This window comes from Microcaecilia unicolor, chromosome 7 (assembly GCF_901765095.1).
Source record: "Microcaecilia unicolor chromosome 7, aMicUni1.1, whole genome shotgun sequence".
Lineage (NCBI taxonomy): Eukaryota > Metazoa > Chordata > Amphibia > Gymnophiona > Siphonopidae > Microcaecilia > Microcaecilia unicolor.
In genome coordinates this window covers 284635673-284649722 of record NC_044037.1, presented here as the reverse complement: position 1 = coordinate 284649722, position 14050 = coordinate 284635673, and the positions used below count along the sequence as shown (strand labels likewise).

General features: G+C 46.2%; 1 protein-coding gene across 1 annotated transcript in view; it reads left to right on the top strand.

Annotated features, from left to right (window-relative positions):
* SLC49A4 (solute carrier family 49 member 4) overlaps nucleotides 1-14050 on the top strand; it is a 117479-nt gene that overhangs the window by 82761 nt on the left and 20668 nt on the right. The window contains exon 7 of the mRNA XM_030209163.1: nucleotides 4302-4429. Within this exon, the coding sequence (XP_030065023.1) occupies nucleotides 4302-4429 (128 nt within the window). The remainder of the gene's footprint in view (nucleotides 1-4301; nucleotides 4430-14050) is intronic.

Sequence of the window (14050 nt, the reverse complement as noted above, 5' to 3'; positions counted from 1 at the left end):
TGAGCCTGCCATGAGTGGGAAAGCGCAGGGTACAAGTGTAACAAAAAAAAAAAGGCACTTGACATATCAAACTGCTAAATAATGACTACTACCACAACTAACCTCTTTTCTAAGTTCAGAAATAAGTGTTGCTCCAGCAGTCTCAGTACTAAATTTGGGGCTAAATCCTGACTCTGGATCATGAATAATTTCCTTTGTAAACCGCCTCATTGTCATTTTGGCGCTTGGGGGGTATATCAAATAAATGGAAATAAATCTGTACAAAAGTTATCATACATCTTATGCTAAGCAACAACATTGAATGCTGTGAAAACTAACGCTCTGGTTTACTAAGCAGCGCCAGTGCTGACTCGGCCCAGTGGGCCGTGTAGGCATTAGAACATGAACAGCCGCCAGCACTGCCCCGCATACAGACCCATACATTTTTGTTACTGGATTATAATCCAGATCCTTTAGTAGGTCATATCTTAATAGGGCAAACAGAATATCTGTTACTTTCTATCATCAAAATATTAGGGCCCTGTCTACTGAACCACGCTGTAGGCGCACCAACCCCCCCCCCCCCCCCCCCCCAGTGCGTGCTTAAAAAGTTAGCGTGCCTACTGCACGGCTTATTAAATGGAAAGGGAAATGGGACTTGATATACCGCCTTTCTGAGGTTTTTGCAACTACATTCAAAGCGGTTTACATATATTCAGGTACTTATTTTGTACCGGGGGCAGTGGAGGGTTAAGTGACTTGCCCAGAGTCACAAGGAGCTGCAGTGGGAATCGAACACAGTTCCCCAGGATCAAAGTCCACTGCACTAACCACTAAGCTACTCCTCCACTAGCAACATTCCATGTAGAATCTGAACTAGTAGGAACATTCCATGTAGAATTTCAAATAGGGAAAGGGAAGGACTTGATATACCGCCTTTCTGAGGTTTTTGCAAATACATTCAAAGCGGTTTACATATATTCAGGTACTTATTTTGTACCAGGGGCATTGGAGGGTTAAGTGACTTGCCCAGAGTCACAAGGAGCTGCAGTGGGAATCGAACCCAGTTCCCCAGGATCAAAGTCCACTGCACTAACCACTAGGCTACTCCTCCACTTGCTCACCATTAAGTAGTCAATGGTGAGACTCCAAAACTCGGTGACCATCAAAGAATAACGAAGCTATGAGTGTAACTTTTAAAGTGTGGACACTTGTAATTCTTTTAATAGAAACTTTTCTTTCACCTTGAAATCAGTAGTACAGGATAACATATCAAAGAGAAGGAAGTGGGATCTGTGCTGAGAAGGCCAGAGCGTTGGCAGGGTTCCCAACAACCCTTGGCAGAAACTAATGACCCAATTAGGGCATGGACAAGGTCAATGACTTCCCTTCCACTGGCACAAGAAAAGAATTCAGAAAAAAAAAAAAAGTCCCTCACCCCACCTACAGCCTCCTTTTTTTTTTTTTTCCTTCTCAGGCTCAATAAGGGGGGGGGGGGGGGGGCAGATTAAAAAAAAAAAAAGCAACAGCAGACCTGGCAGTAAGAGGTTTTTTTTTGTTTTGTTACATTTGTACCCCGCGCTTTCCCACTCATGGCAGGCTCAATGCAGCTTACATGGGGAAATGGAGGGTTAAGTGACTTGCCCTAGAGTCACAAGGAGCTACCTGTGCCTGAAGGTGGGAATCGAACTCAGTTCCTCAGTTCCCCAGGACCAAAGTCCACCACCCTAACCACTAGGCCACTCCTCCACTGTTGCTACTATTTGAGATTCTACATGGAATGTTGCTATTCCACTAGCAACATTCCACGTAGAAGTCAGCCCTTGCAGATCACCAATGTGGCCGCACAGGCTTCTGCTTCTGTGAGTCTCAGACTCACAGAAACAGAAGCCTGCGCAGCCTTCTACATGGAATGTTGCTAGTGGAATAGCAACATTCCATGTAGAATCTCCAATGGTAGCAACATTCCATGTAGAATCTCCAATAGTAACATAGTAACATAGTAGATGACGGCAGAAAAAGACCTGCACGGTCCATCCAGTCTGCCCAGCAAGATAACTCATATGTGCTACTTTTTGTGTATACCCTACTTTGATTTGTACCTGTGCTCTTCTGGGCACAGACCGTATAAAGTCTGCCCAGCACTATCCCCGCCTCCCAACCACTATCCCCGCCTCCCAACCACCAGTCCCGCTTCTCACCACCGGCTCTGGCACAGACCGTATAAGTCTGCCCAGCACTATCCTCAACTCCAACAGAAGCCTGCGCAGCCTTCTACATGGAATGTTGGTAGTGGAATAGCAACATTCCATGTAGAATCTCCAATAGTAGCAACATTCCATGTAGAATCTGCAATAGTATCTATTTTATTTTTGTTACATTTGTACCCTGCGCTTGCCCACTCATGGCAGGCTCAATGCGGCTTACATGGGGCAATGGAGGGTTAAGTGACTTGCCCAGAGTCACAAGGAGCTGCCTGTGCCTGAAGTGGGAATCAAAATCAGTTCCTCAGGACAAAGTCCACCACCCTAACCACTAGGCCACTCCTCCACTCTCTCCAGTCATACTTCTGTGCTTTCAGAATTAAAAAAAAAAAAAAAATTACACTAGCTTCTCTCCTCAGACACCTCTCACCAGAAGAGGAGTGTGCCCGGAAGAGCCCACTCTCTATACTCTAAACAAGGACAGGAGAGAGGGGATATCTCCACAGGCACTCTTCTTGCTTTGATGAGAAGTGACTCAGAAGGAAAGAGAAGCTCGTGAGACTTATCAGTCTAAAAGTGGAATGGAAGGGCAGGAGAGAGATTCCTTTCAGCCAGTGTTTTGGGGAGAAAAAAAAAACCCCAAACTTTTTATACCACATGAGGAAGAAGAGGCTGCCGGGGCTCTTTTATTTGAGTCATGGGAGATAACCCCGCTCACAGCAGTTCTGCATCCAGCTTAGCCTATGAGTCCCAAACATACTGTAGATGTGCTCGTGTCTACCAATGGAGAAAAGAATCATGTCATTGTGTCACACTTAGTATGAACTGTCCAGTGCCTTTGCTGTCTTCTAAGAATGCTCAAAATAAGCTAGTCTAAAGCTTATACAGGGCAATTCTGTAACTGGGCACCTGCTTGCAAGTGCTGAGAAATGACACTTATGCATATAATTTTACTGTTCTTTAAGGTAACATGTAACTGCAAGGGGAGTGTAGATGTGGGCAGATAATTGGAGGGACATGGGTGTGTCTAACACATAAACACATAATGTACAGAATACTGTAAGTTACATGCATTGCATGGCATACTTAGGCATGCCCATTTATGACTGTCATTGATTGGTATGAATGGTTGAACCTAAATGTAGGTGTGCTAATTCAGGTTTACTTGAGTATTGTATAATTTCATCTTGGGGCAGGAGCGTAGCCAGATGGTCAAATTTGGTTGAGCCTGAGCCCAAGGTGGGTGGGCATGGAATTCACATCCCACCCCCAATCCCCCTCTGGTTTGCTCCTCTCGTCACCCTTCCCTGCCCACAGACCCCAAATATTAAATACTTGAGCAGGCGGGGATCCCCAAACCCTGCTTCCTGAAGATTTCCTCCTCCTCCTCCTCGAGGCAGCAGGCAGCACTTGCCTCAAACTGATGCTGCTACCGGCTTGTCGTGCATGCTCATTGTTTATGCAAGTGCGAAAACTGAGCATGTGCAGAAGGGCCGGTCTCCAGGCAAGTGCCGTTGGCTGACATTTGGAAGAGCGCTGGTGCCCAAGGAGAGAAAATCTTCAGCTGGCAAGGTTTGGGGATCCCTACCAGCCATAGCAAGAGTGTCACAATTTTGGGTGGGCCTGAGTCCAAAGTGGGTGGGCCCTGGCCCACCCAGGCCCACTTGTGGCTGCTTCACTGTCTTGGGGCACAGGTGCCATTTTAGAATTGGCGCTCAGCGCACTTAACTGGAAGCACCAGGTTATAGAATCCGCCTCCCCGCACCCGGTCATCTGCAGAGTAGTTATTGCTACTACTTATCAGTTCTATAGTGCTACTAGACATAAATGCCAGCGCCGTACCAATTAAACAGTTCGCCAGTAGCTCACAAATGAATAGGGTTTGTGTTATTTTTGCTTTCACTTAATTAATTTTCGAATATAATATATGCTCAGTACCTCTGCAAAAAGGACTAATTCCATTGAAATGAAGTTGAGCCAGCTGATGGGTTTTTGATTAACAAAAGTCATTAAATATAATAGTAAATACAAAAAGATAGAAATTCTGTCTAATCTTGTGAGCCGTATTTTTTTCATTTCTTTCAGATTCAGTCTGTTTGTCTTTTTGCTCTTTTTCAGGTTTGCTGATTTTATCAGAGGCATGCTGAAACTCATACTAGTGCTGCTTTTCTCTGGTGCCACGCTAGCGGCCACGTGGTTCACACTGACCACTCTGACCAATGTTACACATCTGCCTTTAACGTCAGGTATGTAAAAGCTGGCTGTTTAGAATCCACTGTAAGAAGATATCCTCTACAGTGAGTTGCTATACACAGGGATGTGCCAAGTCCCCCCAGTCCCCTCCTCCCATCGCCATGCAAATATACTACTACTACTTATCAAAACCTGTCGTTTCTTCCTCTATAACACCACCAAAATTCGCCCTTTCCTTTCTGAGTATGCAACCAGAATCCTCATCCACACTCTTATCACCTCCCGCTTTAGACTACTGCAATTTGCTTCTCACAGGTCTCCTACTGAGCCATCTCTCTCCTCTTCAATCTGTTCAAAATTCTGCTGCACGACTAATATTCCGCTAGTGTTGTTATGCTCATATTAGCCCTCTCCTCAAGTCACTTCATTGGCTCCCTATCCGTTTCCGCATTCAGTTCAAACTCCTCTTACTGACCTACAAATGCATTCACTCTGCAGCTCCTCAATACCTCTCCACTCTCATCTCTCCCTACACTCCTCCCCGGGAACTCCACTCACTGGGCAAATCTCTCTTATCTGCACCCTTCTCCTCCACCGCTAACTCCAGACTCCGTTCCTTCTATCTTGCTGCATCATATGCCTGGATTAAACTTCCTGAGCCGGTATGCCAAGCCTCATCTCTGGCCATCTTCAAATCTAGGCTAAAAACCCACCTCTTCGATGTTGCTTTTAACTCCTAAACCTTCAACTGTCCCCCTATCCCTGATATGTCCTGTCTGTCCTAACCCTTATCCCTTACTTGTCCTGTCTGTCTGTCTCATAATTAGATTGTAAGCTTTATCTAGCAGGGACTGTCTCTCCGTGTTCAAGTGTGAAGCGCTGCGTACGTCCGGTAGCGCTATAGAAATAAGTAGTAGTAGTATATTTGCATGGCGATGGGGGGGGGGGGCGGAGGGGGGGGACTTGGCACATCCCTCTCCTCGCCTTCTAATACTGCTTTGATTTTCATGTGCTGGCTGTGTCAAATGGACATCTCAACAAAACTCACATAACAAACTTGAAAATAGAAGAACCAACTGTCATTTATTACAAGGTGGGGAACTATTAAACTATAAATCTTCTATGATAGAGAGGATTATAATATATAAGGTGATAATTTTTTTTTTTAATTGGATTTGGTTTAAAACTTGCATGTGCATGGCTATTGAAGGTAGAACCATAGAGGTAGATATTTAACAGATCTAGGCACTTAAGGAATTATCCACCTAGATCTCCCCAAATGGAGCCCCCAACTAAGTACCTATTTGTACTGGGCTGGGTTTTTATGTGTGTGTTCTTGCTTTCAGTTCTTATTTATGAACATAAGTGGTGAATCTTTCACAAATTATAGAATCAAGAGATCAAGGAAGCGAAGCACAAAAAAGTAGTAAACAACTAGAGTAGCCTAGTGATTACTGCAGTGGCCTGAGAATACGAGGAACTGGGTTCCATTTCCACTGCAGCTCCTTGTGACTCTGGGCAAGTCACTTAACCCTCCATTGCCCCATGTAAGCCGCATTGAGCCTGCCATGAGTGGGAAAGCGCGGGGTACAAATGTAACAAAAATAAAATAGATACTATTGGAGATTCTAGATGGAATGTTGCTACTATTGGAGATTCTACATGGAATGTTGCTATTCCACTAGCAACATTCCATGTAGAAGCCTGCGCGGCCACATTGGTGATCTGCAAGGGCCGACTTCTACATGGAATGTTGCTAGTGGAATAGCAACATTCCATGTAGAATCTCCAATAGTAGCAACAGTGGAGGAGTGGCCTAGTGGTTAGGGTGGTGGACTTTGGTCCTGGGGAACTGAGGAACTGAGTTCGATTCCCACTTCAGGCACAGGCAGCTCCTTGTAACTCTGGGCAAGTCACTTAACCCTCCATTGACCCAGGTACAAATAAGTACCTGTATACAATATGTAAGCCACATTGAGCCTGCCATGAGTGGGAAAGCGTGGGGTACAAATGTAAGAAAAATAAAAAATGTGACCTTTCTGTGGTTACAATCAAAGTGGTTTACATATTATATACAGGTACTTACTTTGTACCCAGGGCAATGAAGGGTTTGAGCTGTTGACCTGGCTAGACTAAACATATAATCATTGGACCCTCCTTGTATCATCATCAAATGTGCTTAAGTGTCCATTTTAAACTATAATTCTTATCAAAACCCTGCCCAGTTCAGAGTAATCTGTCAGTGTCCTACCTATCCCGAGTAGTACGGCTGTAATTGTGCTCTCTGGCTTGTAACCAAGCAGTCTCTGAAATCCAGTTCCACACTTTTTAGTAATCACTTCATTGGGGTTGCAGAAATTGCCACATTTTAAGCCATTGATCACATTCATAAGGGCTGTGCCTCAGGTCTGGCATTAAGTTAATCAATATATACAGTGCCACTACGCTTATATAGTAGGGTTTTTTTTCAATGCAAAGGCATGTGAGGCAATGGTGGCCCTAGTTGACAGCCCCCTCCCCCCCCCCCCCCCCCCACACACAACATCATACTCCTCTGACCTCCCAAATCGCACTGCCCTTCTTTGCATGATTCAGGAAAAGGGTTGGCTATGCTGTCTGGACATGAAGTATGCCTATAGTTACACATAGATACTTCCCAGTCATAGGCAGTATCTTGGATTCCGAGTAGGGAAACACCACTGCAGTATGGCATTCTGCCTGTTGGCCTCGTTCGGCTCCCAAATATCTAGCAGTTGTTGGGGATTTATGTGTTTCCCTACCTGGACAATTGGCTGGCCAAGAGCACATGATAAGAGGAGGTGCAGGAGTCAATGCAGAGAAATATTTGGGTATTAGAGCCTACTAGGGTTCCTCATAAACTACCCCAAGTCCTACCTTCTCTCAGTACAGCAATTGGTGTACAAAGGAGCTGTGCTAAATACAGTGCAAGCTTGGGCTTTTCTGCCCCAAGCAAGAGTTGGATATCTTGGTAGCAATCGCCTCACAAGTCCGAAGCAGCGAGCAGATCAGTCACAGATCACAGCTCGGCAGATGTTGAGATTGTTGGGCCATGTGGCCTCCACAGTGCATGTCGCTCCCGTGGCTCATTTACATTTGAAAGAGGTCCAGTGGATCCTAGCTTCCCAGTGGTCTCATGCAGCTAGGAATCTAGCGGATGTCATCCAGATCCCCTTAGAGTTGAATTGCTCTCTTCTCTGGTGGACAGTGCGGCTGAAATTGACTGTGGGACTGCTGTTCCCAATTCTGACACCTCAGAAGGTACTGACAACAGATGCATCCAACTTGGGATGGGGGGAGGGGGCTATGTTGATGAGCTTCACACCCTAGGGACATGGTCTGCTGAGGAAACAGAGCTCCATATCAACCTCCTTGAGCTGAAGGCTATTTGGAATGCTCTAAAGTTTTTTGTTTTGTTTTTTTTTTGTTTTGTTTGTTTTTTCCAGAGAGCAGCTGCAGAAAGTTTGTGGTTAATCCTATGTGTACTAATAATAACTCGCTAATCACTTCTGTAATAAACTGTACCACATAACTTTGTAACTGTAATGCATCAGTTGTAATCTCTAACAACTGTCAAGGGTAAGCCACATTGAACTGAAACTTATTTTTGGATAATCGTGGGATACAAGCATGAATGAATGAATAAATAAATAAATAAATAAATAACCAAATTCATCCAAACGGACAATCAGATTGCAATGTGGGTATGAAGTCCTACCCTTTGTTAAGAAGCAATAGGGATTTGGCAGTGGGCTCTCCTGCACAGGATGGTCCTGCCAGCCACATGCCTAGCAGGAAAGGACAACAGCCTGGTGGACAGACTGAGTTGGGGTAATGCAACTTCGAGTGGTATCTTAGTATGGGTGTAGCCCGCAAGATCTTCCAAGAGTGAGGCACCCTCTCAGTAGGTCTCTTTGCCACTCATCTCAACAACAAAGTCCCCCCCCCCCCCCCCCCCCCGTTCTCTTCCAGGCTCAGGCCACATGGCAGACAAGCATCCGATGCTTTTCTCCTACGAGACAGGCCTTCTGTATGCATATCCTCCAATACCTCTCATAGAGAAGGCTTTGCTGAAACTCAAGCAAGATCAGGGAACTATGATCCTATTCAACCTTATTGGCCGAGGCAGACCAGAAGTTGTTCTTTGAAGAACTGTGGAAATTGGAGTGTTTTCTGACCCTCATCTTGCAGAACAAGGGATCCCTTCTGCATCCCAACCTCTAGTCCTTGGCCCTCATGGCCTGGATGTTGAGAGCGTAGAGTTTGTGTCCCTGAATCTGCCTGAGGGTGTCTCCAGATTCTTGCTTGCTTCCAGGAAAGGCTCCACTAAGAGGCGTTAGTCTCTTAAGGTGAGGAGATTTGCCGTCTGGTGTGAGGGACAAGGTTCTAGATCCTCCTACTTGTTCTACACAAAAACTGTTTGAGTACCTCCTGCACCTCTGAGTCTGATTTGAAAACCAACTCTGAAAGGGTCCATCTCTGTACAGCCTCTAGTTACTGTATTTGAGAGGTTTGCTGTTAACAGAGCCCCTTGTCAGGCCTCCCACTTTCATGGAATCTCAATGTTGTTTTCACCTAGCTGATGAACGTTCCTTTTGAGCCGCTCGACTCCTGTCATCTGAAGTATATGACCTGGAAAGTTATGTTTTTGGTGGCAGTCCCTTCAGCTTGCAGAGTCGGTGAGCTTCAGGCCCTAGTAGCTGATTCATCTTATGCAATTTCATAACAGAGTAGTTCTTTGCACACACCCTAAGTTCCTTACTAGGGTGGTGTCTGAGTTCCATCTTAACCAGCCAACAATTCTGCCAACATTTTTCCCAAAACCAAATGCGCATCGTGCCAAAAGTATACTGCTTAGTTTCGAGTCTTAGCCTTCTGTCTGGAGCGGGCTAAAGCCCATAGACAGTCCACCCAGCTTTTTGTTTCTTTTGAGGGGTAGTTAAGCAAGAGATGAGGAACTGATTTAAGTTGCTATGTGTAGCAAGCTAGTCCAGGTGGGTATTACATTGTACAGTTTCTTTTGATGAAGGTACAGATAGTAATGATCCTTGAGAGGACCTTACAGGTCTTGAAGGTGTGTAAAGGGCTAACTTATTCTTAAGTACTCTGGCCCATTTTGTCCGAAGACCGCAAAAATAAAACAGAAGGTACTGGTAGCCAGTGTAGCTTTTGCAGGAAGGGTGTGATGTGGTCACGCTACTCGCAGCCTTCTATCAGTCATGCTGCGGCATTTTGAATTACTTGGAGCTGATACAAACTCTTTTTGGTTTGACCAGTGTACAGGGCATTACAGTAGCCTAATCGTGGCATGGACCACTGTGGTCAGACTCGTATTTTCAATATATGGAGAGAGATTTTGTAGCTGCCGTATGCATGTGAAATCTTACCACTTGGCTTATAAGGACCTAGAACATGTAGCATTGCTTTCACCATCTTAAATGTTTGAAAATGTTGAATAAATACAACTGACAGCAAAAGAGACAGCCTACTGAATGTAAGCCTAGAACAGACTTGAAATTCTAACCACAGGCAATGGATCATGGCAATCAAACATATAAATGGCGAGTGACCGTACTCACCCGCAAATGCGCAGTAGAGACTTCCCTCTCTGTGCTGCCCCCGCGTCAATACGTGATGACGGAGGTGGGACAGAGAGGGAAACTGCGCGAAGGGGAGGGAGGGAGGGAACCGTCGCCACCGCTCCCCCCACCCGGAGTCGTCGCCGCCACCCCCCCCCCCCCCCCCCCCACCCGGCCCGAGCACTCTCTTCGGTATTGAACTTACATTACCGACACACAGCAGGCAGATCAGCTGAGCTCCCGTCGGCCTTCCTTCCCTGCCTGTGTCCCGCCCTCACCGACGTTACGTCACACGAGGGCGGGACACAGGCAGAGAAGAAGGCCGACGGGAGCTCTGCTGATCTGCGTGCTACGTTTCGGCGACATAAGTTCAATAGCGAAGAGAGGGCCGGTGGAGGGGTGGCGGCGGCGGCAACTCCTGGGGGGGGGGGCCTGCAGCAGCGAGGGGAGGGGGCCTTGGAAAAACCCCCTACTAGCCCGTTTTAAGGGGCTCAACGGCTATTCATTTGTAAATGAGATGAGGTTCTCCAAGTTGGTAAAGCAGCTGTGAGTTCTTCCTATTGAAAGAAAAAGGCAGATACAATGAAAAAAAAAAAAGGCAAATAATAATTGGCAAGTTTTGCAGCTTATGTTTCACAGCATTTTCCGCAGCTGAGTTATTGAAGTTGAGCCAGAATGTTCAACTAATGATCCAGAAATAGGTGCAGCAAATTGAAGTACATGGCATTTAATGACTTCCTGGATTGTGAGCAGTTGTAATGCATCTGTGCAGAAACACTGATCAGTCATTTTCCCCAGTGGATGAAAGAATGGTACTTGTAGGTCTATGAATCTCTCGATCTTTGTCCTTTTTGTTTTGTTTTTAAAGGTTGCTCGGCAGGCGGTGCCAGTTTTCTCCGCTTCCAGATTCTTGGTATTGATTTAATGTTCAAATTCTTGTTTAGAATTAAAACCTATTGGGTCCGTGTTGAACGCAAATTATGCTTTTGCTGGCTGCTAGTGAAGGCATAATTTGCTTATCTATAGATTTTTTTTTTTTAAACTTATAGTATCAAGTCATTTTAAATTACTGACAGTGTTGGGGCACTTAGCATGGGGGCAGGGCAGAAGCAGCCTTAAAAATTATCTGTTTAGCATTAATAGTGCTGGCTCAGCACTGTACCTGTATGGATAATGCTGAATATATGGATTAAGTGGTAGCACTTTCCTTAAGCCAGTGACCATGCCAGCTGGAAATTACCCTCTATGAGGATAATTCTATTACGGGGTGCTTAGAATAAGAGGTAAGTAAATGCCTATTTTATGAAGAAAAGTAGGCACCTATTTTTCTTTATAGAATTCTAGCACAAGTGGCAGAAAATGCAGCTATATTTAAAGTGTGATCACTTATACAATCTCTATGGCTGTAAGAATGTACGTAAAGTATAAAATACTATTTATCAAATTTATATCCCACTTATCCAGCTCCTCTGAGCGGGTTATAACTAACGCTCATAAAACAAAAAAACAACATAAGATACATTAATTATAGGATTTTTATTATTATTAACATAGTAACATAGTAACATAGTAGATGACGGCAGAAAAAGACCTGCACGGTCCATCCAGTCTGCCCAACAAGATAACTCATATGTGCTACTTTTTGTGTATACCTTACCTTGATTTGTACCTGTCCTTTTCAGGGCACAGACCATAGAAGTCTGCCCAGCACTATCCCCGCCTCCCAACCACCAGTCCCGCCTCCCACCACCGGCTCTGGCACAGACCTTATAAGTCTGCCTAGCACTATCCCCGCCTCCCAACCACCAGCCCCGCCTCCCACCACCGGCGAAGGGGCAGGGAAACCCGTATTATCGAAGCAAGATGGGCATCCATCTTTCGTTTCGATAATACGGTCGGGGACGCCCAAAACGAGTAATTTAGGTTGACCTTAGAGATAGTTGTCCCCGATTTTCGGCGATAATGGAAACCGAGGACGCCCATCTCAGAAACGACCAAATCCAAGCCGTTTGTTCGTGGGAGGAGCCAGCATTCATAGTGCCCTGGTCCCCCTCACATGCCAGGACACCAACTGGGCACCCTAGGGGGCACTGCAGTGGACTTCAGAAATTGCTCCCAAGCGCATAGCTCCCTTACCTTGGGTGCTGAGCCCCCCAAAACCCACTACCCACAACTGTACAACACTATCATTGCCCTAAGGGGTGAAGGGGGGCACCTACATGTGAGTACAGTGGGTTTGTGGTGGGTTTTGGAGGGCTCACATTTACGAACACAAGTGTAACAGGTGGGGGGGGGGATGGGCCTTGGTCTGCCTGCCTGAAGTGCACTGCACCCACTAAAACTGCTCCAGGGACCTGCATACTGCTATCAGGGAGCTGGGTATCACATTTGAGGCTGGCAAAAAATACTTTTAAAACTTTTTTTTTTTAGGGTAGGAGGGGGTTAGTGACCATTGTGGGAGTAAGGGGAGGTCATCCCCGATTCCCTCCGGTGGTCATCTGGTCAGTTCGGGCACCTTTTTGAGGCTTGCTCGTGAAAAAAAATGGGCCAAGTAAAGTCGCCCAAATGCTCGTCAGGGATGCCCTTCTTTTGTCGATTATGGGTCGAGGACGCCCATGTGTTAGGCACACCCCAGTCCCGCCTTCGCTATGCTTCCGACACGCCCCCGTGAACTTTGGTCATCCCCGCGACGGAAAGCAGTTGAGGATGCCCAAAATCGGCTTTCGATTATGCCGATTTGGGCGACCCTGGGAGAAGGACGCCCATCGCCCAATTTGTGTGGAAAGATGGGCGCCCTTCTCTTTCGAAAATAAGCCTGTTAGTGTAATTTATTTACTGTGCTATCTTTCATTTCCACAACAAAGTGGTTTCCAGTGACCTCGCTTGGCTTCAGCTGCACATTCCTTCAGGGGGGTTCCTGCTTTCCTGCCACAGCTGCTCTAACCGTGAGCTTGAGCCATGGGCAAAAGAAATTTGGGTTGGTCTCGTGAGACCAACCCGAATTTCCTTCGTCCATGGCCTCAAGTTCATGGTTATTGGAGTTGCGGTGGGGAAGCAGGGATTCTGTGGGAAGAATCTGAATTTTCAATGGACCTTCTGCGGGCCAGAAAAATGAAGTTGGTGGGCTGGGATTTGGCCCATGGGCCGTAATTTGGACAAGCGAGCAGTGTCTTACTTTGATCTTCCCATCCTGTGATCAGCTCTTAAGAAAACCGTTAATCATTTTCTTTAATCGCTTGGTCATGGGAGGAGGCATGTGCCACTTAAAAGTTAGTAGTTGAGAATGGCTCTCATTCTGAATTCTGACATCAAAAGGGTTTAAATATATATAACTAGCCGTTAAGCCCGTTAAAACGGGCGAGTTTTTTTAATTTCACCTCCATGTGTAGCAAGTCTGCTCTGTCCCCTGTCCTCCCCCCATGTCCAGCAACCCTCCTCTGTCCTCTTCCCTCACCCCATGTCAAGCCACAGTCCTCTGTTCCCTGCCCTCCCAAAGAGACAGTGAGTGTGAGAGTGAGCAGCTAGTGTGTGTGTGCTTGGGTGTCTCTGTGTGTGTGTGTGAGTGAGTGAATGAGAGAGAGTGTGTGAGTGAGTGAGAGAGAGTGCTTGTGAGCTGTTAGTACTCCCTGTCTCAGTGGAGGTTCAGTGTCTCCTTGTAGTCAGTTGTTGGAGCTGTGTGTCAGTGGAGGTTCAGTGTCTCCTTGTAGTCAGTTGTTGCAGCTGTGTGAAAGTAGAGGTTCAGTGTCTCCTTGTAGGCAGTTGTTGGAGCTGTGTGGCAGTGGAGGTTCAGTGTCTCCTGTGTGGCAGTGCAGGTTCAGTGTCTCCTTGTAGTCAGTTGTTGGAGCTGTGTGGCAGTGGAGGTTCAGTGTCTCCTTGTAGTCAGTTGTTGGAGCTGTGTGGCAGTGGAGGTTCAGTGTCTCCTTGTAGTCAGTTGTTAGAGCTGTGTGGCAGTGGAGGTTCAGTGTCTCCTTGTAGTCAGTTGTTAGAGCTGTGTGGCAGTGGAGGTTCAGTGTCTCCTTGTAGTCAGTTGTTGGAGCTGTGTGTCAGTGGAGGTTCAGTGTCTCCTTGTAGTCAGTT